Below are 24163 nucleotides of genomic sequence, written 5' to 3' on the forward strand. Positions count from 1 at the left end.
CCGGAATTGAACCTGGGACCCTTCAGTCCGCAGGCCGACGCTCTATCCACTGAGCCAAACCGGTTTCGGCAAGGAAGTGCATTTTTAAATTTTATTATACTTAATTAATTTTAATAAGTTTATTCATTAAACTACACATACCTCTATTCTTCAAAGGGTATACAATTACCATAACTAGGAAAGTAGCATGAATAGCCCTAAAAATAAAGCAATTATAAAAATAGAAGAAGCAGAAAAGTTATTCATTTCTCTTTAGATAAAACGGTCAACAGAAGCCCTTGTTAGAGAAGGAGATTAACAGGTATTAGAAACATGCTAGCACTGAATTGAGACGTTCCCCCTTTCAGAAGGCTGGCAAGCAAACTGAAACGACAGTAAGTTTCTCTGTCAGTGTAATTTAATGCCGCCTCTGTTCTCCCTGGACTCTCTCGCTATCGCTGCGAGCCCTTCACTCGCCATTTATCAAGCGCCTGCTGCGGACCAGGCTGTGGCGCCAATGTTTGCAATAATGAAATACGCAGACAAGCAGCCCCCGCGGACACAGTGGCTGGAGAAGCACACACACACACACACACACACACACACACGCACACACACATGCACGCACGCACACACACGCACACACATGCACACACACACATGCACGCACGCACACACGCGCACGCACACACGCACACACGCACGCACACACACGCACACACACACACGCACACACACACGCGCGCGCGCACACGGGACCTGGGAGTGGCCATACAACTTCATTACTTAAGAAAGTAATTTGTGATGCAGAGCCTCCCACTTCAGCATCCTCTATACGCACGGTGATTGCAGAGAAAACAAACCACCGCAAGTTGTATGAGTTAGAGCAAATTAATTTCAAAACTACGATGCTCTACTATCTTTCAAAGTTTTTCACAAAAAAAACTTTGTTTGATGTGATGTGGCCTGGGACCGCAGAAAGTAATTTTTTCCTTTTTTTTTTTTTGCGGCAGCGGTGGGCGAGCACAAGCGGAGGCTGAGGAAGGAGCCCGGGCTGCCCTCCGGGTCACCCTTTCCGCGGAGCCTTCGCTGACAGTGGTTCTCAACCTTCTGGCCCTTTCAATACAGTTCCTCGTGTTGTGACCCAACCATAAAATTATGTTCGTTGCTACTTCATCACTGTCATGTTGCTACTGTTATGAATCGTCATGTAAATATCTGATATGCAGGATGGTCTTAGGCGACCCCTGTGAAAGGGTCGTTCGACTGCCAAAAGGGTCGCGACCCACAGGTTGAGAACCGCTGGTTAAGCTCTCGCTGCTCCGTCACAGCTCAGCCTCCCCGCCAGCGAGAAGTCCGCCAGGACGCCCCACGGGGGCCCAAGCCTGTGCTGTGCGCCCCAACGACCCGGCGGTTCCCAGGCGCCCGCTGGAGGGGAAGGGGCCGTCCGTCCGTCCGCCGTGCGGGCCGGCCTGGGAGCTCCGCCTGCACCGGCCGCTGCCCTCGGCTCGGCCCCGCAGCGCCCAGACGGCGGGCGACGCGCGGTCTCCAGCTTCCGGGCGCAGCCCCGCTCGGGTTACCCCTCCGCCCGGGCTGGAGAGCCGGCCCCGCCGTGGGCTCCCGCGTTAGGGGGCGCTGGCGCGACTCGGGCAGCACAGGGAGTCGCGGGGCAGGACACCGCGCCAGGGCAGCTCCGGGTCTCGGCGCGGGGAGAGGGGTACCTGCCTCACCGCGCCTGCAGGGGCCCGCACAGCCGCCTGCCGAAGGGGAGGCGCCGGGGGTCTCACCGGACCCACCGCCTCCGAGCCGCACTGGGCTGCGCGGGAAGCCGCAGGGTCCGGGGACCCCGAGCAGGGCCAGGGTCCGACCCCCGGGTCCCGAGCCCAGGCCGGGAGATGGAGAGGGGCGGTGCGACGCTCTGTCCCGCCCCGGGGCGGAGCCGAGCCGGAGCCTGCGGAAGGTTAGAGCCGGGGAAATTGGCCTGCGACTCCCTCCCGCTCTCACGCCTCTCCCCCTCCCTTTCGAGGAGACCCGGTCCCCTCCCTCTGCGCACCGCCGGCCGGAACGAGCCTCCCGGGCGCCCTGGTCCTCGGCCCCGCGCAGGGGCAGGTGCGGCATCCCACCTCTCTCCCCCCGGGAGCATCGCGCGGGGCGGCCATGGCGCGAGGAGACATCCCGCAGGACAGGCAAGTTGGGGATCCAGGGGGGTGTGCGCGGAAATCCGGTGGCCGTGGGCGGCGCAGACCCGCTTCCTTGGGCGCGCTTAGGCGCAGAGCCGAGCGAATGGAACTACAATTCCCATTAGCCGCCTCCCTCCGCGGCCTGCGCCAGGGTGATGGGGGCTGTAGTCCGCTCCGCAGCGAGGATGGGGGAGGAGTGGGGGACGGGAGGGGCGCCCGAGGAGCTGCGTCCTCGGGGTGACCTTCTGACTGATCCCCACAGCTACCACCTGGTCGGGGTCAGCTTCTTTATCCTTGGGCTGGGCACGCTCCTTCCCTGGAACTTCTTCATCACGGCCATCCCGGTGAGACTCGCGGCGGAGTGACAGCCCCACGGCCACAACCGCCCTCTGTCCCTGCGACGCCGCCTTTGACTCCTCATTGTGCCCGGGCGCCCGCTGAAACGTGGAGCCCCTGAGAGAGGTGCCCCTCTGGCTAGGAAGGTCAAGCTTTCGGGGGTGCCCGATCCTAGAGGGCAAGGCCACCGGCCCAGGGGGTCCTGTGCTAGTCACTCCAAAACGGCACCCACAGTACGAGTTCCATTCATTCATCCAACAGAGAGTAAATGTGCACCTACTGTGGGCCACGCCCTGGTCTTGGCACTGGGGGCACTGGAGGAAACAGCAGAGGAAGGCTGCAGCCTCACAGAGCTGAGTTCTCGCCAGGGAAGGCAGGGATGTAGCGCTGTTCTCTCTGGGACTGGGTTGTTCATATACATTCAGTACAGCTTTCTAGACGCTCCTCGGTGCCCGGCTCTGTGCTGGGCCCTGCAGACCCCAAACTGAATTCGCCTCTGGTCTAGAAAGCAAGGTGGGTGCCAGGGAGCTATTAATAATGTAACGAAACGTGACCCTGGCCTCCCAGGCTTGGGTCTCCAGGGGAGGGAACAGAGCAAGAGATGGGGCACAAAGAGAGGCTGGGCTCTGGTTCTGAAGACCCCAAATGCTGTTTCCAAACCTTGAGGCTTTGCCCTGCAGGCCATAGGGAGCCGTGGGCACTGGGAGGGGGGGTTAAGCAGGGCGTGCGTTCCAGAGAGAGTGTGGTTGGTCAGCACGTAGGCCAGAGCCTGGCTTACTGTAGCGCTCAGTGAGCACTCAGGAACCTAGAAGCTGCTGCTGGAGTGGCGGTGGGGGCTGGAGCCAGGGCACTGGTGGAGAGGGGTGATCTGGAGATGCAGCAAGGCCCCGTTGGGGGTTCTTAGGGCTCGGCTCTGTTCCAGATCTCAGCCGTTCGATTCAGTGCACATTCACTGAGCTCCAACTGTGCCAGGTTCTGGGAACAGGACAAGGACAGACAGACAGTCCCCACAGAAATTAACCGAACCATCCCTAGGCGGGGCCGGCAGCGGGGGGGCCGGGTGGTTCCTGAGGGTGTGCTGTAGGGTGACCCTGTCCCCCCTCTCCCGGACCCCTGGCAGTACTTCCAGGGGCGGCTGGCGGGGGCCAACAGCACGATTGTGACCTTGAGCACCAACCACACTGGCCCTGCAGACACCTTCAACTTCAACAACTGGGTGACGCTGCTGTCCCAGCTGCCCCTGCTGCTCTTCACACTCCTCAACTCCTTCCTGTACCAGTGGTGAGAGGCCCGCCTCCGGACTCCCTCCCAGGCCATCCTCTGTTGTCCCTGCCCCACCCCTGCTGAGGCAGCTCCATCTGGGTCCAGGGAAGACCTCCCTTCCTTCCTCCACACTCCCTGCATCTTCCCCCACCCCCTGCCCAGCCCTGGGCTGAACCTCCTGCCACCTCCCTCGGCCTGACCTGGGTCCAGCTGATGCCCACTCTGCCCCCCTTATGAGCAGCATCCCTGAGACGGTGCGGATTCTGGGCAGCCTGCTGGTCATCTTGCTGCTCTTTGCCCTGACGGCGGCGTTGGTCAAGGTGGACATGACACCCGGACCCTTCTTCTCCATCACCATGGCCTCTGTCTGGTTCATCAACTGTGAGGACCACTGCCCCTACCCTCCTCCCTGCCCAGCCCTCTCCCCGGCCCCCCCGGCCCCCCCTCCTGCCCAGGACTTCATCCCAGCCTCCTTTTTGTAACTAAAAGGGCCCAATGTATCCAAAAAGGGAAGGCACCAGCAGCAGCCCCCAGATCCCTGATGAGAAACCGAGGCCCAGAGGGAGAGGAAAAGTCACTGACAGGCCCCCGTTGCTCTAAGAGCTGGCCTCCTGACCCCTAGACCTGCGAGTGAATGGGGGTTGTTACCCCAGAGGATGCCTACCAACCTCATCCAGAGTCCACAGTGTGTCCTGTGACACCCCCTCCAGGGAGCCCCTGAGGCCCACCTAGCTGAGCCGCAGTCCCCATTCTTGTCCCTCCACAGCCTTCTGTGCAGTTCTGCAGGGCAGCCTCTTTGGACAGCTGGGCACCATGCCCTCCACCTACAGCACCCTCTTCCTCAGCGGCCAGGGCCTGGCTGGGATCTTTGCTGCTCTTGCCATGCTCATGTCCATGGCCAGTGAGTAGACTTGGATGACTGGGGGCAGGGGGACGGGGGCGGGGAGGGTGGCCTCTGGGATTCTGGGGGGTTGGGAGAGTGTGCCAGGAGTGAGATGCTCTGGGAACTGGGTGGAGACAGAGGTGATAGGGATTGGGTTTGGGTTCTACAGTGAGAGAGTGACTGGGGGAGGATTGGGTTGACTTGGAGCCAGGGGCAGGATTCCTGAGGCCAACAGTGACATGTCGCTGCAGGTGAGGTTGAGGCAAGGAGGAACAGGTTTGGGATTCAGATAGATTTGTGTTCAAATCACAGTTCCTCTGCCCCCTAGTGGCGGGGCATTGGACAAAGCACCTAACCTGTGTCAGTTTCCTCACCAACATGGTTATTACGGTTCCATCATCAGATTGTAAGGAGCATGCAGTAATAATGAGCACATAGTAAGTGCCCAAAAACAAACAAACAAACAAACAGTACAGTGCGAGTGAGAGAGGTGAAGGGCTGGGCTGGGGCCCTGACCAGATTCCCGCGTTGTTTGTGAGAGGCGTGGGAGAGGCCAGGAGGTGAATCTGAGGCGGTCATTATAGGAAGTGGGACCTGAGTTGTTGTCCCTGTGGGAGCAAGTGGGACCAGCCACCTCCCCGCTGCAGCTGGAGTTTCCTCACAGGCGGCGTGGATGCCCAGACCTCGGCCCTGGGGTACTTCATCACACCCTGCGTGGGCATCTTCGTGTCCATCGTGTGTTACCTGAGCCTGCCCCACATGGTGAGCCTGGCATTGAAGTTGAGGCTGCACTTCAGAGCATCTCAGATACAGCCCTGACCTGAGCCTGACGCCCCAAGAGACACCAAGGGAGGTGGAGGGGACCTAGCCCCAGTCCTGATCCCCAAAGGAGTCAACCACTAGGGGACCCCAGCCTGTGGCGAGCCGGCATGGCCATGGCATACTCAGCCCCAGGGCATCTTATGTGCCACGCCAGCTCAGCCTGGTTCAGTGACCCTGAGAGGGGGCAGCGAAGGATTAAGAAAAGACAGACAAGAGAATGAGCTGGGTCTCGGTGGGACGCTGCTCCTCTGATGGACAGCGCCCGCACCCACAAGCCGTGTCTTTATTTTATAGCAGATGCGTGAGGCAAAGTCAGGGCGTGACCAAGATGTTTACATCATTCTCGTGGGTTTCAGTCCCACTCAGCTACATGCTCCTGAACTCTGTCACTCAGGCGCGCGGGGCCACGTGTTCGGACCACAGGTTCACGCTCACAGCTCCAGCTGTTGGCTATCATTGTGCTGGGAAGGCTCTGCCCTCCAGCTGGGACGTGCACGTGGCAATGAGAGGACTGTGCCCTCTCCTCAGTCCAAGGCTTGAAACTGTCCAAACACCGTAGCCGCGCCCCACACAGCCTCTAAGCCAACAGGGTGTGGAGGGATCCAGACACCTCAACCGAGCCCGGCAGGACCAACGCTTGCCTTCTGCAGGAGCTGGCCCGCTACTACCTGGCCAGGAAACCATCGCTGGCACAAGGTCAGGAGCTGGAGACCAAAGCTGAGCTCCTCCGGTCTGGTGAGCCCTGGGCCCTGCTGGGCAGGGGGAGGCCCAGAGGAAGCTAGAGGCACCTCCCCGGGGAAAGACGTGCCTTCTGTCTCCAACTAGAGCCCTCCCCGCTAGTGGTAGCCTTGTATGAGCAGAGGCAGAAAAAAAAAATCATGAACGAAGTCATCCCTTTGCCCTTTGGGCCTCAGAGTCCTCCTCCGTAAGGGGGAGGCAGTAGCACTTCGGGCATGCAAGTTCTGGATCCGAATGCATCTGAGTTTGAGTTCCAGCTTCACAACATCCAAGCTGTGTGGCCTCAGGCAAGTCACTGAACCCCCCTGAGCCCCCATGTCCTTACTTATAGAGCCATGGCAGTGAGATAGTCCCTTCAAGGTGCTTAATCTACCCAGCACATGCATGTGCTTCATAAATAGTAGCCAAGCCTATTTCTGTTGTTAATTCTCTTTGCCTGAACCCTGGGCTGAAGGAGGGTCACTTGTTTTAATTGCTGGGACTCTCCCTTCATAGGTAAGGTTCACAGGCATGACCCAGCCGTTCCTCTTGCCCCAGATGAGAAGAACGGGATTCCCAACAGCCCTCAGAAGGCAGCCCTGACTCTGGAACTTGACCCTGAGAAGGAGCCAGAGCAGGAGCCTGAAGAAACCCAGAAGCCAGGAAAACCTTCAGTTTTCATTGTCTTCCGAAAGGTTTGCCTTGGATATAACCCCCAACCACCACCCCTGGGGAAGAGTCGCCGCTCTCTCTGGCCCTCCCCAGAGACTCAGAACGGAACGGGGCCTTAGTATTCACCTGGTCCACCCCAAGGTGGCAGGGTCAGTGGGTCGCGGACACAGCGGAGCCAGGCCCCAGGTGTCCTGCTCCTGGGCCAGGGCTCTGGCAGGAGGGTGGGGGCTGAATGTTAGGCCCCAGGCCTGCCCCCCCTGCTCACACCCCTGCCTCCGGCTCCCAGATCTGGCTGACGGCGCTGTGCCTTGTGTTGGTCTTCACAGTCACCCTGTCTGTCTTCCCCGCCATCACAGCCATGGTGACCAGCTCCACCAGTCCTGGGAAGTGGAGTGAGTGTTGGGAAGCGGAAGAGGGCTGGGCAGGGGAGCGAAGGGGAGAGCAGGAAGAGGGGAGTGGGGACCAGGATGAGCCCCTCTCTCTCCCAGGTCAGTTCTTCAACCCCATCTGCTGCTTCCTGCTCTTCAACATCATGGACTGCCTGGGCCGGAGCCTGACCTCGTACTTCATGTGGGTGAGCACACCTGGGCGGGGCCTGAAGGTTCTAGGAAGCAGCTGGATAGCAGAGGGTGTGAAAGAGCACAGAGCGGGCATTTCCCAACAGTCCAACTGTCTGGGCCTGGGATGGACAGACACCAAGTGGCAGTGAGCAGCGGCTCCGAGAGGTATGCAAGCCCGGGCTTGCACTGGGAGCTCCTTGGAAGCGGACACTCTGTCCAGTTGACCCGTGTCCTCAGCATCCAGCCCAGGGCCAGCCCTCTGTGCTTGGAGACGTGCGTGGAGATTTCTGCGCCACGTGAGAGCGGGCACAACAGTCCTAGTGTTTGCATAGCTTTGAGCCAAGGTGCTGCGTCATTAAATGAAATCTTTCAAAGAGACACAATAAATACAGTAGATCCAAGAGGAGCTGCTCTGATCCAAGCAGGATGGGGCTTGGATTCCCAGCTTCCAATCCCATTCAGCAGCCCCATGCGCCCCAAAGGGGCCTGTGGAACCCCCAGGGATGTTCGGAGGAACCAAGTTTGAAAACCAAAGATGCTGTCTAAGGCCTCTTCCCGTTCTGTGATGGAGAGACCACAAGCTGGGGATGGGCAGAGGCAGAGGCCGGTCCTTGCACGCTGTGTGGCCTTGGCCCACCCCCTCGCCCTCCACAGGCCCAAGAGCTGGGTCCTGACCAGCTCATGTAAGGGCGGCTCAGGGGAAGTGAGGCATGAGTCTATCGGGGTGCCCCTGGAGCAGAGACCCTGCTCGCAGGGACTGCCCTGACCCCAGCTTCTGCCGCAGCCGGACCAGGACAGCCGGCTGCTGCCCCTGCTGGTCTGCCTGCGCGTCCTGTTCATTCCGCTCTTCATGCTGTGCCACGTGCCCCAGAGGTCCCGGCTGCCCACCCTCTTCCCCCAGGACGCCTACTTCATCACCTTCATGATGGTCTTCGCTGTTTCCAATGGTTACCTGGTGTCTCTCACCATGTGCCTGGCGCCCAGGTCTGGGGACAGCCCGGGAGGGCCTGGGGGTGGGAGGTGGGTTAACTCTTTGAGGGGGGACAGCCTGCAAGGGGGGGCTCATTCTGCTCTGGCCAGCCCTGCCCCAGCTGCCTCCAGGCCTTGCTGGTGCCACCCTGTCGGCCCAGGAGCTAGGTAGACGATGACTCCACTGGGGAGTTTCCTGCCTGGGAAAGTCACCCAGGCACTGGTTCTGGGGCCTCCTCGCTGGGCCTCAGTTTCCCCATCTGTGAGATAAACGGGTTGGACTCTTATTTCTTTGGGCCCAGATACTCCCCAATTCTCAGTTGAAGGGGAGCTAAAGTTTTGCTCTAAAGCAGGGTTCATAGGCTATTAGTGTCGGGACAATGGAGTTGAGAATCCAGAGGTGATGGGGGCGGGCAGTGTGGGGACGTTTTATCAAAGGGGGACAGCAGAATCTAGAATCCGGGAATACTGGACCCCAGGGGCCTAGAGATGTCCTTGTCCAGAGTCCCCGTTTCACCGATCGGGAAACAAGTCCGGAGAGAAGAGCCTCATTCCCGTGACTGGAGGTTGGGTCAGCACAGACCAGAACTCAGTGTCCCCTAAGGAGGGCGGGGCCACTGGGGCTGGGTCCGGGTTGGGCAGGGCATTGTCTAAGAGCTCCCGTCCCTGTGTGTTCTAGGCAGGTGCTGCCACACGAGAGGGAGGTGGCCGGCGCCCTCATGACCTTCTTCCTGGCCCTGGGGCTGTCCTGCGGAGCCTCCCTCTCCTTCCTCTTCAAGGCGCTGCTCTGAAGGCTCCGTGGAGGGCTCTCCCAGCAGCTCTCTTCTCGCCGCCCCTTCAGAGCCGGGACCCAGGGCACAGGAGTGGCGAGCCGGCTCAGGCTCTGCTGGGCTGGGGCCCCTTGGTCTGGAGGTGCCAGGAGGAGGCAGGTGCCGTCTCCTTCCCGGGCTTCCTCGGGGTGCTGCGAGGAAGACTTCACCACCGGCCATGCCGACCCTCCCCCAGGTGGAGGCGACGCTCAGAGACGGACACTACCCAGAAGCACAGAAGGCCTCCCTGAGCAGGTGGCGGTCGGGGCAGGGGCCGAGGGCCTGGCCCTGCCCAGCATCGGGAGCGCATGTATCTGTTGGTCACAGAACACAACCCTGGCCATCGAGGGAGATCCGAGGCCACAGCGGGGACTTGCCGGGGGTGCGGCTGGTGTGGCCCCAGCCTCAGGTTCCGAGTGGGAGTGTGGGCCGGCCCAGGGCAGGAACTCTTCTTCTCCCCAGGCCTCAGCGACCCCGTGGTCAGGTCTCTCGGACCCCAGGACAGAGGATGCCAGGGAAGTTGAGGGGAGCAGGGAGAGAGGACAGAAGTTAGGGATCTGAGGGTGCTCAAAGGACTGTCTGGGCCTCAGACAATGTTTTTGTTGCCAACACTTACTGTCTCCACCCTCAGAGCCCAGCGGGGCGTGGCCCCAGGTCTGTAGTTAGCCTGGATGTGTGCACTGTGCTTCACAGTGTGCAAAGCTCTTCCACGCCTGCTCTCTCACAAGCCGCACTGAGGCCCTTGGAGGGAGCCAGGCAGGGATTGTGCTCCCCCTTTGTACAGGTGAGGAAACCGAGTCCCGGGGTAAGTGGCCGATTCGCAGCAGAGCTGGGGCCCCCTCCTCCCTGTAGGTGCTGTTCTTCCAGCCCAGTTCCTGCTTCTCTCCCTCAAGGGCCTCAAAGCACAGCGCTGAGCACTTACTCCCCGTTTCTGCTGTTTCTGATCCTGCTCCTGGGTCCAATAACAATCTTCTTCATTTGTATAATGAGGTCTCTGAGTCTTTCTTTCCAAAGTGCTTTCAGCTCTATTGGCTTTGATGAGCTGGGTGGGGTCGGGATGGTTGTACCCATTTAGCAGTTGGGATGACTGAGGCCCAAGGGGGGCAAGGATTTGTGAGCATTCCTGCCATGGCCTGGGGATATTGACCTGCAAGGAGCCCTGTACTCCTGGGCAGAGCACTGGGCTGCATGGACGACTGTCACTCTTCCAGGCTCCCTGCATCGCAGGCTTCCCTTTCTCAGAAATGGACTTTATAGAGGCAGCCAGCTGGTTCTGAGGGACGGAGGAGTGGCCTGCTTCACACACCCCTGTCCTACCATGCCCAACCCAGAGAAAAGCACGGTGGGTTTTTTGCCATTTTAGGCACTGACCTTGCTGCCCACTTGCCCTCCTCCCTTCTGTGAACAGTCCCTGAGGAGCTGTTCTATACCGGGAGCTGAGCCAGCCCCCTGCTCAGAAGCCAGAGGCGGTTTTGATATCAAAGAGGAAAGTGAAGCAATATATGGCCTTGACAGCTGACATACAAGCCACAGGAAGATCCCAAGTGAGGATTCATTCTTTTTTTTTTTTAATATATTTTATTGATTTTTTACAGAGAGGAAGGGAGAGAGATAGTTAGAAACATCGATGAGAGAGAAACATCGATCAGCTGCCTCCTGCACATCTCCTACTGGGGATGTGCCCGCAACCCAGGTACATGCCCTTGACCGGAATCGAACCTGGGACCTTTCAGTCCACAAGCCGACGCTCTATCCACTGAGCCAAACCGGTTTCGGCGAGGATTCATTCTTTTGACCACAATTCATGGTGCCAGGCCCTGGCTGGTCTGGTGACCCTGAAACAGAGAAGGAGTGGTCGGTGTTCCCAAGGCCATAGGAGACAATGCAACTTGTCCTGAGGTTTGTGAAGGCCCTGTGCCTTCTGGGAAGTCAGGGCAGGCATCCCAAAGGAAGCATTCCCCCAGCTGGGTCTTGAGGGATGAATATGAGTTTGCTGGGCTGGAGTGGGGGAAGGGCACCCCAGGCAGAGGTACCAGAGGGTGTGGAAGGCATGGACATGGAATATTCAGGGAACAGTGGGGACTTCTGGCAGGGGGTGGGGTGAGGAAGCCCCTAGGATGTGAGGGAGGGAGAAGAGAGGTTGAGGCTGGAGCAGTGGGTTGGGGACAAAGAACCTTAGCAATGAGGACTAAATGGGAGTAGAAAGAGGAGGAGGGATACAGGAGAGAAGAGGGCATTTGCCTCTACAGAGGCTGCTTAACTTAGAGGTTAAGTGCCTGTTAAGAGTTCTAAAACCAAAGCCAGGCCTTTCAGAATGCAAGGTGGTTCAACATACAGAAACACATCGATATAAACACCACACGGCACATGAATGGAATGAAGGGGGAAACCACATGATCATCTCAATTGATGCAGAAAAAGCATCTGACAAAATCCAACACTTCAAGATGAAAACACCCCACAAACGAGGAATAGATGGGAACGTCCTCAGCCTGATAAAGGGCATTTATGGAAAATCCATCGCTAATGTCATACTCAATGTGAAGGACTGAAAGCCGTGCCCCCCCCCACACACACAAGGTCAGGAACAAGAAGAGGATCCCCACTCGTACCACTTCATCTCTTCACCTTTGTACTGGAAGTTCCAGCCTGAGCAATTTGGCAAGAAAGAGAAATAGACATCCAAATTGAAAATGAAGGAGTAAAACTACCCAGATTCACAGATGATATATACATATACAGAAAATCCTAAAGAGTACACACACACACACACACAACTATTAGAGGTAATAAGTGAATTTAGTAAAGTTTCAGGATTCAAGATCAAATACAGTAGTATTTCTACACATTGTTTTTTTGTTTTTTTAAAGAATATTGTATATTTTATTATTTGTACATTCTGTGTTATATATCCTTTATTTTTTAAAATACTTTTTTATTGATTTTAGAGAGGAAGGGAGAGAGAGAGATAGAAACATCAATGATGAGAGAGAATCATTGGCCAGCCTCCTGCATGCCGCCTACTGGGGATCAAGCCTGCAACCCCAGGCATGTTTCCTTGACTGGAATCGAACCTGGGACCCTTCAGTCCGCAGGCCAACACTCTATCCACTGAACAAAAGCAACTAGGGCTGATGAGTGGGTTTTCCTCCCTCCCAGGCCATACTCTGACACAAGCTGAGTGTCCTACCATGTAACTCCATCTGCTGGGGAGAGCATCAGATTCCACAAGTTAAGGACTCAGTCTGCGCCACTGCAGATGCCAATGGCAAGTCCAGGTTGTAACCTGTACTTCTGATCAACTGGCTATAAATCAGACTCCAGCACCCCTGCCCTGGGGTTCAATTAATTTACTAGAGCAGCTCACAGCACTCAGAGAAACATGTTCTTGCTGGGTTACAGATTTATTATAAAAGCTAGAAGTCAGATTAATAACCATCTCATTATTTTACCCTTTCCTTGTAAGTTTCTCTTCTGGCTCATGAATTCTCTTAAGAGAGAATGGCAAGTCAGTCAAGAGAACATTACCGAAGTTAACAGAGTAAGGTCATTTCTATGGCGAATCCTATTTTCCTGATAGATCCTTTTAATATGTGCTGGTCCTTCCAGACACTTGGTACTCTTTTTAATAACTACATGAGCTGGGCTGGCATGGCTCAGTGGTTGAGTGTCGACCTATGAAGCAGGAAGTCACGGTTCAATTCTTGGTCAGGGCACATGCCCAGGTTGCGGGCTCAATCCCCATTGTGGGGCATGCAGGAGGCAGCCGACCAATGATTCTCTCTCATGATTAATGTTTCTATCTCTTTCTCCCTCTCCCTTCCTCTCTGAAATCAACAAAAATACATGAAAAAAAAATACTACATGACATTTTAATAGTACCACTTCATGGAACTCAAAGAGACAAATAAATTTAAGAGGCAAAAAAATAAATAAATAAATAAATAAATAAATAAAAATAAAAGCTAGAAGTCAGGACCAGCCAGATGGGAGAGCTGCATAGGGCAAGGTCTGTGGGAAGCAGACCTCTTGGTAATGGTTTTTAACTGCTCTTCGAATGTCTCATGCCCCACTCCATCACAGCCAGCCCCTGACCCTGGCCAGGCCCCACAAGAGGGGCTTTTGGCCTTCCTCTGGCCCTTCCATGTGGCTTTCCTTGATAATGGCCAAGCCCAGTCACTACTTTTCAGTCCCCCTTAAACTAGAGCCCCTGGGGACACTTCAGAAGCCTCTGATTTACTGGTCCAAAAAAACGAGAATTGGCGCCTGCTGTGGGCTAGCATTGCCGTGGGTGAGGGAGGGTATTGTGGGCAGATGCCCCCGCCAATTGAGGCAGAAAATAGGTGTTGGATGAGTACCGTAGGTGAAACACAAATGCTCAAAGGGCCGAGTGGGCAGGAAGGTGTGGGGTTGAGACTTTGGCAAAGAAAAGACTGTTTGCAAAGGGGGAGTCACACTTACACTCTGGCCAGTTGTCACCCTGCGGGAACGAAGCCTGGTATTGCCAGATCTTCCAGAATTCAAAACAGAAGCTGGAAATGTGGGTTTTATGTCCAATCTCCTGGTTCACCAAAGTTAACAACTAATGTAATTTAAATTGTGTTGTTGTTTTAAACAATGAGCAGATCAAAGAAAGCCCAAATGGCATCAGATCTGGCTTCTGTGCCTCCAGTTTCCGAGGCCTGAAAGGCTCTGTGCACCATTTTCTCCTCTGGCACAGGTCAGCAGGTCACCAATGAACACCTTCAGGGGCATGCCTGTCCCCTGCAAGGCCTCCTTCCCGGCGCCAAACACGGTCCCGGGCTGAGCAGCTCCGGAGGTGTTATTGCTGGGGCTGTGGAATACAGGGGTCCTGGCCACTTTTCAGCTCAACAACCTTGACTCCCACGGCCTGCGGAGCAGTGGAGAAACGCCTTGCCCTGTCCCAGAGCACCTTCCCAAGATTCACAGCGCCCAATAGTTATTACCTATAATTGATGAATCAGTCCAAGTACCTGCCCTTCCCCCCAGACTCTCCTCTTCTAAAGAACCCACGGTTCAATTAGTCACAAACACTCACTAAGCACCTTTGTATAAGGCTGGTGTTAGAATACTCAAGAACTTCTCCGAGTGTGTGTGTGTGTGTGTGTGTGTGTGTGTGTGTGTGTGTGTTCAGGAAGAAGGTGTGCGGATGGATACAAGGTCTCCCTCCTGGGAGGGTTGCTGTGGGGAGGAAAATCACTGGGTTGAATAGAGTAGTAATTAAGGATCAAATACCACCCTAACCACCCCCCCCCTCCCCCCGCGTGAATTCCACTACTGTAGTCAGGGAAAGGGTGATTCTAGGAGGTGCTTCTCTGATTAATAAACAGGCCCCTAATTTGGCATTGGCCAGAATTTTGGTTCTGGTCTTCAAGGTACCACTGAGCCCCGGGCCCCCTAAGGCAGTGGTTCTCAACCTTCCTAATGCCGCGACCCTTTCATACAGCTCCTCATGTGGTGGTGACCCTCAACATAAAATTATTTTCGTTGCTACTTCATAACTGTAATTTTGCTACTGTTATGAATCATAATGTCAATATCTGATATGCAGGATGTATTTTCATTGTTACAAATTGAAAATAATTAAAGCATAGTGATTCATCACAAAAACAATATGTAATTATATATGTGTTTTCCGATGGTCTTAGGCGACCCCTGTGAAGGGGTCGTTCAACCCCCAAAGGGTCGCGACCCACAGGTTGAGAACCGCTGCCTAAGGCGAAAGAAAAGTACTCCTCCAACGCCGCCCAGAGGGTTCCGATACAGGGTACAGGAAGAGCCTGAGGCGGAGGAGACGCGTGGTGAACTGGGGCACTGGTTGGATCACATTGTCCCCAGCGTGGTGCTCCAGACCCGCGGGATATAGAAAATAAAGAGCCATCTCCTGTGTAAAACGCGACCGACGAGGATGGGATTCGAACCCACGCGTGCAAAGCACAATGGATTAGCAGTCCATCGCCTTAACCACTCGGCCACCTCGTCCCACGCGCAAGCCTACCTTTCTAAATTCCCTTATCTCCTCCGCACCATCTGAACCCTTCCTACACCCACTGTTCAGCGCAGCCCTGGTAGGATCTCCTGGAGGGAGAACCCGCAGAAAGAAAAGGTTTTTGTGTGTTCCTTTCCTCCCGCCGCAGCCGCGAACCCGCACCATCCGTCACCCAGCTGCAGCTAAGCTCTGCCGCGGTTTCCCTCCCTGAGCCCCGGGCGAGCGCGTCAACGTTTCGGGACTCGGTCGGTCCGGGGGGCGGGATCACGGACTGACCCGGAGGGAGTGGGTGCTTGTTTCTGGGAACCCAGCGGTGCCGCCTCGGGCAGAGCCAGCGTTTGCAAAGCGCGCCGCGCGGGCGGCGAGTGCAGTCGCTCCTCCAGGCGTGCAGGGGGCGCCCTGGCACTCCCGGGGCCCGAGCGGGCGGGAGGGGCTGTGCCCGGAGCTCGGCTCGGCTCGGCTCGCCTCGGCTGCGCTCGGCAGGCTGCGGTAAATCCGGGCTTGCGGCGGTTGGCGAGGCTGTGGCCGGGTGGTCCCTGCTGCGCCACGAGCCCCGAGAGCCATGCAGATGTCCTACGCCATCCGCTGCGCTTTCTACCAGCTGTTGCTGGCCGCGCTAATGCTGGTGGCGATGCTGCAGCTGCTCTACCTGTCGCTGCTGTCCGGGCTCCACGGACAGGAGGAGCAAGAGCAGTATTTGGAGTTCTTCCCCCCGTCCCCGCGGTCTGTGGACCAGGTCAAGGCGCAGCTCCGCGCCGCGCTGGCCTCCGGAGGCGTCCTGGACACCAGCGGCGACTACCGCGTCTACAGGGGCCTACTGAAGACCACCATGGACCCCGATGATGTGATCCTGGCCACGCACGCCAGCGTAGACAACCTGGTGCATCTGTCGGGCCTGTTGGAGCGCTGGGAGGGCCCGCTCTCCGTGTCGGTGTTCGCCGCCACCAAGGAGGAGGCGCAGCTGGCCACGGTGCTGACCTACGCGCTGAGCAGCCACTGCCCCGATATTCGCGCCAGAGTAGCCATGCACCTGGTGTGCCCCTCGCGCTATGAGGCCGCTGTGCCCGATCCCCGGGAGCCGGGGGAGTTTGCCCTGCTGCGGTCCTGCCAGCAGGTCTTTGACAAGCTAGCCAGAGTGGCCCAGCCCGGGATCAACTACGCACTAGGTACCAACGTCTCCTACCCCAATAACCTGCTGAGGAATCTGGCTCGTGAGGGGGCCAACTATGCCCTGGTGATCGATGTGGACATGGTGCCCAGCGAGGGACTGTGGAGAGGCCTGCGGGAAATGCTGGGTCAGAGCAAGCAGTGGGCAGGGACAGCGCTCGTGGTGCCTGCCTTTGAGATCCGCCGAGCCCGCCGCATACCCGCAAATAAGAACGAGCTGCTGAAGCTCTACCAGGTGGACGAGGTGCAGCCGTTCTATTATGGGCTGTGCACGCCCTGCCAGGCGCCCACCAACTACTCCCGCTGGGTCAACCTTCCTGAAGAGACCTTGCTGAGGCCTGCCTACGTGGTGCCTTGGCAGGACCCCTGGGAGCCATTCTACGTGGCTGGAGGCAAGGTTCCCGCCTTTGACGAACGCTTTCGTCAGTACGGCTTCAATCGCATCAGCCAGGTGCCAATAAGGGAGAGGGCAGGGGAAATGGGGCAGGAGGGGTGCTGGGGTCTGGGAGCCATGAGTGGCCCAGGATGGGAAGTGGGCATTGAGGCAGGAGAAATGATAGTTCAGTGGTGGTTGTGGGAGATCCAGGGTGCCCCAGAGGAGTGGGGATGCTGGAGTCGGCTTTAGGATGTCAGTCTTGGCCCTAGAATAATCATCAGGCTTTGCTGACCTCTCTCTCCCCCTACAGGCCTGTGAGCTGCACGTGGCAGGATTTGATTTCGAGGTGCTGAACGAAGGTTTCCTGATTCATAAGGGCTTCAAAGACACCTTGGATTTCCACCCCCAAAAGGAAGCTGAAAATCAGCACAATAAGATTCTCTACCGCCAGTTCAAACAGGAGTTGAAGACCAAGTACCCCGACTCCACCCGTCACTGCTGAGTCCTTCCCTGCCCTAGTTTGAGAAATCTCAGCCTCCTGTCTCCTGAGGCTGCCCCTCACGCCTGGTAGGGGTAAGAAATGTCACTCCACTTGAGCTGTGGTGTTGGAACACTGGACTTTGAATATGGGGTGCTGGGATCAAGTCCTAGCTTTACCACTAACTAGCTGTGTGGCCTTGAGCAAATCCTATTCCCTCTCTGAGCCTCAGCTATGCCGTCTGTAAAAAGGGAGGTGAGAATATCTACCTCACAGAACTGTTGGGAGGCTCAGATGAGATGCTATATGTGAAAACACTCTGTATGCTTCGTAAAAATGTGAAGTGTTATTAATATTATTACAGTATTATTGTTTTTGTTATTGTTATTATTAACGATCTTGGGTGGGTAGGCAGTAGAAGAGTGAGAAGTATGAATGGTGCAGAGGGAGAGGTCTGAGTTCTTAACAAAATGGGCTTTTTGTAAAGAAATCAGATAAAGGCTTTGAATTTAGTTCTCAGCTTTGGCGCTGAAGCCGAAACTTGCTGGTTCTCCCAGGCCTCGGGAGTTCTGGAGAAGAGAAGGGTCTGCGAGTCCTGTACCCTAGACTAGACTGAGCTGGGTTGTTTGCCTACCAATGACAATGTAAATAAATGCGTGTTCACAACTACAGTTGGCTCCGTTTCTCTCCTGAACCGGGCAGGCGGAGGGGGCGCGGGTTCTCCTCTTTCGCGCCGCGGGGGGTTGGAGGAAGGTGACCGCGGACCCAGGGGCACCACCTGTGAAGCGAAGAAGCCGCCAGGGTTTCTTCCGCAGGCGGACGGCTAGTGTGAATGTCCGCTGGTTGCTATGGAAACCAGCGCGCGGTATCCCAGCATGCCTCGCCCCAGCTGTCCAATTGGGAGCTTCCCAGCGGGCACCTCTTGATGACGAATACGGAAGCGCGGACAGGCCCCGCCTCCCAGTAAAGAGAGACCGGCGCTGCGGTTCCGGGAGCCGGGTGGCGGCGGCCAGCACCCGCAGCAGCGGGCACCGGGCACCTGTCGGAGAGTCTCGGACTTGAGGCCGGAGGCTCCACTCCCTGCGGTGCGTAACGCCACCCGTGGCGCCCGGTTCGGTCTCTCCAGCGAGTCGGTCGGAGCCCGCCCCATCGCCAGGGCCAAAGGGGAGACCTAACGGGCCGGACGCGTGCGGGGCCGCGGGAGAGCCAGGGATCCCCTGCCCGTGCCGCGCGTACTGGGGCGGATGGAGCCGGGTGGGAGGCTCCGGGCGCGCCGCGAGGGGCTGAGTCGTCCCCTTCCAGGGGGGGACCATGGAGGCCGCCTTGGAGACGCTCACTTTCTGAAAAGATCATTTGCATGTGCACAACGCCTGCCGTCCCTTACCCCAGCGATCTTTACAAGCTCTGAGTAGCAGTGGCTACGCTCTCTCTGCACCTGGGGTAAGGAAGGAGATTGTGGTCCAATTGAGCTCATCAATTAAAATAAGACGTACCTGGCGTAAACGACACTCCCCACCGCACCCCCTGCTCCCGCTCTTTCTGGTCCGGATTACGTTGCATTTTACCAAGCAAATATGTTTAACAGTGACGGGGAATTGCAACGTTTGGGAACTGTTGGAACCGAGGCTTGAGAATGGAAATGATGAGACTGGTTTGGAGAACCGAGATTTTCAGATCAGGTTCAGATTATTTGTGAAATTATTGAGGAATATGACTAACCTCTCCTCGAGTCCAGTTCTTTTACAAAACTCGGAATGCTGTCAAGGAAGGTTAGCAGAACACTGTGGGTTTGCTGGGGGCTACCAAGAGTGAAAGCCAACTCCTGCCTCACAAAAGTTGAGTTTGTATTTGCAAACCCTCCATCCTCAGGTGAATAAGGTGCATGTGCAGCCATGCCCTGCTGAGGCTTGGCGTCTGGTTGTGGAGACAGACATGAGATGGGCAAATAGAGAGGAAGTGTCAGCAACGAGGCTTCCCGGAGGAGTGGCTGCAAACCAGTGTCCAGAGAAGTTGGAAGAACTTCACAGGGAAACAGAACCCCTAGTCGGCAGAGAGATTATCTGTTGAGAGGCCTAGTTAGTCTTCTGATTAGGTGATCTCTGGGCAGCATTTGGCACTGTCACCTCTCCTTCCTTCTCAAGTTCTCTTCGTGACTTTGAGTTTTCCCTCCTCCACCTCTTGGTAATGCCCTTTTCCTTTGCAGGGTTCTCACCCTCTTCCCCTTTGGTGACCCTGAGTTCCATCATGAATGTCTTCTCACTCCACACATCCCGCCTTGCTGCTTGCACCCTCACGGGGTCTGAAGAACTCACTAGATAACATTGCCCAGATTCCTTTCTGAGGCTTAGACCCAGGTGCCCCCACCCTGTCCTTTCTCTCATTTTGAGGCCTTTGCACATGCTGCTCTACTTGGAATGTTCCCTCCCTCAGCCAGATCAGCTCATGGGTCTGGCCCGTCTTCGTCTGCAAGCCCTCATGCTGCAGCAACTCCAGGCCCCAGTTAGATGCCTCTCTCATATGCCCCTGCTCACAGCTCTTCTCACATCACAGGAATGGTCTGCTTCCTTGCCCTTTTCTCCCAGGAACTTGTAAACAGCTCGAGGTCAGAGACTGTCTGTTTATCACAGTTGTGCCCAGTACCTACCAGAGTGTCTGAGGGTACCTAGCATATATTAGAGTTTCAATAAGTATTAGATGAGTGAATATAAGAAGGAACACATAACAGTATTCGGTGTTGCTGAGAAGGCAACTACGATAAGCATTAAAAATATTGGCGTTAGTTTCAGCTGACAGTGATGATACAGAAACCAATAGGGACAAGTGGCAGGTGAAAGTAGGACTGGAACGGTGTGGCTGTGAGGGGAGTATGTGGAGCAGCTAATGTGATCGGGGGAGGTTGTGTGTTCCTGCTTTTCCTAAACGGCCGGGACTGCCTGAGCATGTCCACAGCTCCATGGCAGGAACTGTCAGGAGGGAGTGCTGCGGACACGAAGTCCCAGAGGAAGCAGGAGCCGGGACTGGACCCAGGGCACAGTGAGAAGACAGGTTGCAGCATGTTCCCAGGAAGAGACGAGAAGGAACAGCACGAGGCGGGGGGGGGGGGGGGGGAAGTGCCTGGTGCATTTGAGAATTGACCGTTAGATGGTGGGGTGAAAGAGCTGGACCGGTAGTTCAAGTCTAGTCGGTGCAGGGCCTTGAAAGGCCGAGTCCCATAGGCAGCGGGGAGCCCACCCTTGGCCTTTCCCATCGGTGGAGATGTGCAGACCCGGCCGCGTGCAGCTTCTCCATCCAGGGTGTGCTCAGGTGGTGGCGCGTCCAGTCGCTTCCCAGCTGTCCCCAGCTGCGGCCAGGCTTTGCTTGACTCCCTGAGTGGCCACTTACCTGCTTGGAGCTGTGGGTGGTGGTGAGTGATGGCTCTCCCCCTCCTCCCAGAGCCCAGATGCCACTCCAGCCTTCAAGCAAAGACACAGAAGAGATGGAAGCAGAGGGTGATTCAGCTGCCGAGATGAACGGAGAGGAGGAAGAGAGTGAGGAGGAACGAAGTGGCAGCCAGACCGAGTCCGAGGAGGAGAGCTCAGGTGACACGCACACACACGCACACACACGCGCACACACACGCCTGCCCACTCCTCAGCCGACCTTGACTGCCCTCTTGTCCCAGAGATGGACGACGAGGACTACGAGCGGCGCCGCAGCGAGTGCGTCAGTGAGATGCTGGACCTGGAGAAGCAGTTCTCGGAGCTAAAGGAGAAGTGAGCGGGGCCCCTGGGGCTGGGTCTCCAGGCGCTTGGGGTGAGGCGGGCCTGGTGCTGAGGCCTAGATGGGTCCCTGTCGGGGGCCAGGTGCTCCGTGTGTGTCTGACGGACGAGCACATTTACCTCCCAGGTTGTTCAGGGAACGACTGAGTCAGCTGCAGGTGCGGCTGGAGGAAGTGGGAGCTGAGAGAGCGCCCGAATACACAGAGCCCCTGGGGGGGCTGCAGCGGAGCCTCAAGATTCGCATTCAGGTGGCAGGTCTGTGGGCTGTCCTGTGCCCTGGAGTGGCCCCCAGTCTCCCTCCCTGTTCCCCTACCCACCCATGGTCCCTTCCTCTCTCATCCCTGTCCTGCCCATGTTCCCAGCACCCCTTTTGGGGCACTGGAGTCCCTGGCCAAGCTGGGCCTCTCAAACCCCTCCCTCCCTCTGCAGGGATCTACAAGGGCTTCTGTCTGGACGTGATCAGGAATAAGTATGAGTGTGAGCTGCAGGGAGCTAAGCAGCACCTGGAGGTGACTGATGGGCGCCAAGGGAGGAGGATGTAAGGGGCCCACCTGTCCCTCCTGACTGAGCTGCTCCCACCTCTTCCAGAGCGAGAAGCTGCTGCTCTATGACACGCTGCAGGGGGAGCTGCAGGAGCGGATCCAGAGGCTGGAGGAGGACCGTCAGAGCCTGGACATCAGCTCGGGTGAGGCAAGGGGCCGGCCCTGAGCACCCTGCCCCCGGCCCGGCTCTGTCAGTGCCCACTCCTGCCCGGACCTGAGCTTCCCCGCCTGCTCAAGGGGATAGGAAGAGGGGTGTTTGTGGAGCCTGAATGAAGCCAGGCATGAAAGGGCCTGGCCCCGTGCCTGGCACACAGTGGGGGTTTAGGAAGAGTGGGTTCCCCTGCTCTCCTTTGCCCTTGCTCTCTTTCCAGGGTGACATTCTGACACTCCCACACATAAGTAGCCACAGTCCCCGCCGTGTCCATAGTGCCTGCATCCTACGGGGCTCTGGGGAGGCAGGGGTTGTCCTCACCCCACTGTCCACTAAACAGATGAAGAAACAGCCCCCTAGATGTGCAGTGACTTCTTTCCCAGGTTGTACTTCTGTGCAGTTGGGACCTGAACTCAGCTTCTAACCCCCAAGCCCAGGGTTCTCTCCCCTGTCCTGGGAGGTGGTTGATGGGGAAGGGCAGGCTATCAGGGTAGGGGTGTCCTGGGAGGACCAGCACCACAATCCTGACTCTGGGTCTGGGGTCACAGAGTGGTGGGATGACAAACTGCACACCAGAGGCAGCTCAAGGACCTGGGACTCCCTGCCACCCAGCAAGAGGAAGAAGGCACCCCTCGTTTCTGGTATCCTTCCACCCGCTGGGCCTGAGCGGGCAAAGGCGGCATGTGAGCTGGCAGCCATGCCTGGGAGCCTCAGAAAGGAGCCAGCTCACACACCTTGCCTGGTCTTCCCCCAACAGCCATGGCTTCTCTCTCCTGCCTCCCTGCTGGACCCTTGCATGAGGGAGGAGTTGCCTCTGCCCCACCTTAGCCTTTATCCCTCTGGCATAGCCCAGCACAGAGATGAACTGAATTCGCACCCCTGCTCCCCACCCCCTGCTCTGATTCCTGCAGTAACCAGTCTAAGGGCACCGGCCGCCTGGCTTAGGAATCAGGTTCAGGAAGGAAGGGAGGGAGGAGCCTGGACTGCACGGACTTGAGGGCGTGGGGACATAATCGGGTACAGATGATGGGAGGACGGACCCCAGGGGGCCTGGGAAACCAGAGTGTTTTCTGTGTGTAGATGGGGAAAGGGGCCACAGGGGGGACCAGGAATAGAAGGAGCAAGGTCCCTGAGTGGGTAGATGGGCCTCAGCCTACTGACCTTGAAGCTGCGGAGAGGGCATGAGTGGGAGCCAAGGTAGGGGAAGTAGGGGTGAGGCTTGGGGCCCACCCCCGCCCTCTGGGACTCGTTGAAATAGGCCATAGCCACACACACCCCGCCCGCCCCCCACCCCCACCCCAGAGAACCTGTGGCCAAGAGGTAGGGGTGGAGCCCATGCTCTAGCCCGTGCCCTTAGCACTACCTCTCCCGAGCGTTCGCACGCCGTTCGCACGCCGGCCGAGGCCTCCTGCCCCTCCTCGGGCATTGCTTCCTTGACCCTGTTGCAGGCCCTTACATCGTGTACATGCTGCAGGAGATCGACATCCTGGAGGACTGGACGGCTATCAAAAAGGTGGGTCTCGTGCAGGGCCCCACCCCAGACGCCAAGTCTGCTCTGCAGGCTCCAGCCCTAGCCGTTCTGAGTTCCCTGGCATCACCGCCAGCTCACACGCCGCCTTTTGCCCAGGGCTGCCCTGGAGGAGGGAGCTTCTAGGCTTGTTGGCCTCTTTCTTGTTCCGGGGCAGGTCTGGATGGGATGGGAGAAAGGGAAGGTGGGAGAGCACTGGGCTGGCCAGGCCTCTGACAGGGGGTCACAGCAGAGCTTTGTCTAGAAAGCGTCTTATGCTTCCCATGCCGTCCCCACCCCCAACTCCCAGGCGGTACTGGCCGACAGCCCCCCGCCCCAGGGAGGCTGATGGGGAGGGGACTTGCCAAGCCAGAGGCAGGCTCTCAGGGGGCTTTTCTTCTCTCCACCCCAGGCTAGGGCGGCTGTGTCCCCTCAGAAGAGAAAATCAGACGGTAAGAGCCACAGGGCTTCCCTCCTCCCACCAGCCCTTCCCCCAGCCCAGCCTCCAGAAAGGAGCCCAGGGAGCGGCAGTGGCCGTGTCAGATCCGTGGCCGAGAGAGTTGGGACAGTCTGGGCTTGAGGGCACTGGGAGTTTGGGAGCAGGAGCCAGGGTGGGGGTGGGGAAGGGGCAGCTCTCAGCTGATGGGGCAGGACACGGAGTTCCCACCGGTACTGAGGGGCCCACGGATCATTTCCGCAGACGAAGCGGCGACTCCCTCTTGTTGACTTTCTCTCACCTGCAGTGATGTTTCCCTTCCCACACCCCCCAGGACCCTGACCCTGCGATTCACAGCCAGCGGGCCCCTCTGGAGCAACAGGCACCAAAACCCGGATTGACATTTTCCTGCTGCAGCCAGGCAGACGGACAAGCCCTCGGGGTCTTTCCAGCCGGCTCTCCAGTGCTGCTCTGCGCACTCCCCTCCAGCCCTCACTGGTCTGGACTCCTGCTCCTGCTCGGGCTTGTACAGCTGTGGCCCAAGCTGT

The 24163-nt window shown here is 57.3% G+C and overlaps 3 protein-coding genes and 1 non-coding gene across 6 annotated transcripts; 3 read left to right on the plus strand and 1 right to left on the minus strand.

Moving 5' to 3' along the window:
* Window positions 1–1794: 1794 nt before the first annotated feature.
* Window positions 1795–10176, plus strand: SLC29A2 (solute carrier family 29 member 2). 3 transcript variants are annotated; one of them, XM_036326550.1, is made up of 12 exons: window positions 1795–2165; window positions 2422–2503; window positions 3689–3776; window positions 4000–4139; window positions 4525–4659; window positions 5306–5403; window positions 6114–6198; window positions 6697–6875; window positions 7139–7244; window positions 7341–7426; window positions 8197–8396; window positions 9061–10176. In XM_036326550.1, the coding sequence occupies exons 1-12, from the start codon at window positions 1875–1877 to the stop codon at window positions 9170–9172; spliced, it is 1602 nt and encodes a 533-aa protein (XP_036182443.1). In that variant the 5' UTR covers window positions 1795–1874; the 3' UTR covers window positions 9173–10176. The 3 variants fall into 3 exon arrangements, with proteins under 3 accessions (XP_036182443.1, XP_036182444.1, XP_036182445.1); XM_036326551.1 differs by having other exon boundaries at window positions 1987–2165; window positions 3616–3776; XM_036326552.1 differs by having other exon boundaries at window positions 1987–2165; window positions 3616–3776; window positions 6739–6875.
* A 4935-nt stretch (window positions 10177–15111) lies between these two features.
* Window positions 15112–15193, minus strand: TRNAS-GCU. Its single transcript has one exon. It is a non-coding gene; the product is annotated as a tRNA-Ser (tRNA).
* A 454-nt stretch (window positions 15194–15647) lies between these two features.
* B4GAT1 (beta-1,4-glucuronyltransferase 1) lies at window positions 15648–17892 on the plus strand. The gene is made up of 2 exons (XM_036326553.1): window positions 15648–16818; window positions 17054–17892. The coding sequence occupies exons 1-2, from the start codon at window positions 15763–15765 to the stop codon at window positions 17243–17245; spliced, it is 1248 nt and encodes a 415-aa protein (XP_036182446.1). The 5' UTR covers window positions 15648–15762; the 3' UTR covers window positions 17246–17892.
* A 554-nt stretch (window positions 17893–18446) lies between these two features.
* Window positions 18447–24161, plus strand: BRMS1 (BRMS1 transcriptional repressor and anoikis regulator). Its single transcript, XM_036326555.1, is given in 11 exon segments — window positions 18447–18661; window positions 20654–20799; window positions 20883–20973; window positions 21107–21234; window positions 21409–21488; window positions 21568–21664; window positions 22221–22313; window positions 23121–23185; window positions 23592–23631; window positions 23923–23940; window positions 23943–24161. Coding segments are annotated over 10 exon segments (825 nt in total). The 5' UTR covers window positions 18447–18661; window positions 20654–20660; the 3' UTR covers window positions 24017–24161.
* The last annotated feature ends 2 nt before the right edge of the window (window positions 24162–24163 follow it).

This window comes from Myotis myotis, unplaced genomic scaffold, assembly GCF_014108235.1.
Source record: "Myotis myotis isolate mMyoMyo1 unplaced genomic scaffold, mMyoMyo1.p scaffold_m19_p_10, whole genome shotgun sequence".
Taxonomy (NCBI): Eukaryota; Metazoa; Chordata; class Mammalia; order Chiroptera; family Vespertilionidae; genus Myotis; species Myotis myotis.

What these genes read in the sequence shown, in the direction of transcription:
- SLC29A2 (XM_036326550.1), top strand. Translation starts at nt 1,875, where the DNA reads ATGGAGAGGGGCGGTGCGACGCTCTGTCCCGCCCCGGGGCGGAGCCGA. An exon ending in TCTTCATCACGGCCATCCCG is followed by an intron (nt 2,504 to 3,688) that starts GTGAGACTCGCG and finishes CTGGCCCTGCAG; the next exon opens with ACACCTTCAACTTCAACAAC. An exon ending in AGCTGAGCTCCTCCGGTCTG is followed by an intron (nt 6,199 to 6,696) that starts GTGAGCCCTGGG and finishes CTCCCTTCATAG; the next exon opens with GTAAGGTTCACAGGCATGAC.
- B4GAT1 (XM_036326553.1), top strand. Translation starts at nt 15,763, where the DNA reads ATGCAGATGTCCTACGCCATCCGCTGCGCTTTCTACCAGCTGTTGCTG. An exon ending in GCTTCAATCGCATCAGCCAG is followed by an intron (nt 16,819 to 17,053) that starts GTGCCAATAAGG and finishes CTCCCCCTACAG; the next exon opens with GCCTGTGAGCTGCACGTGGC.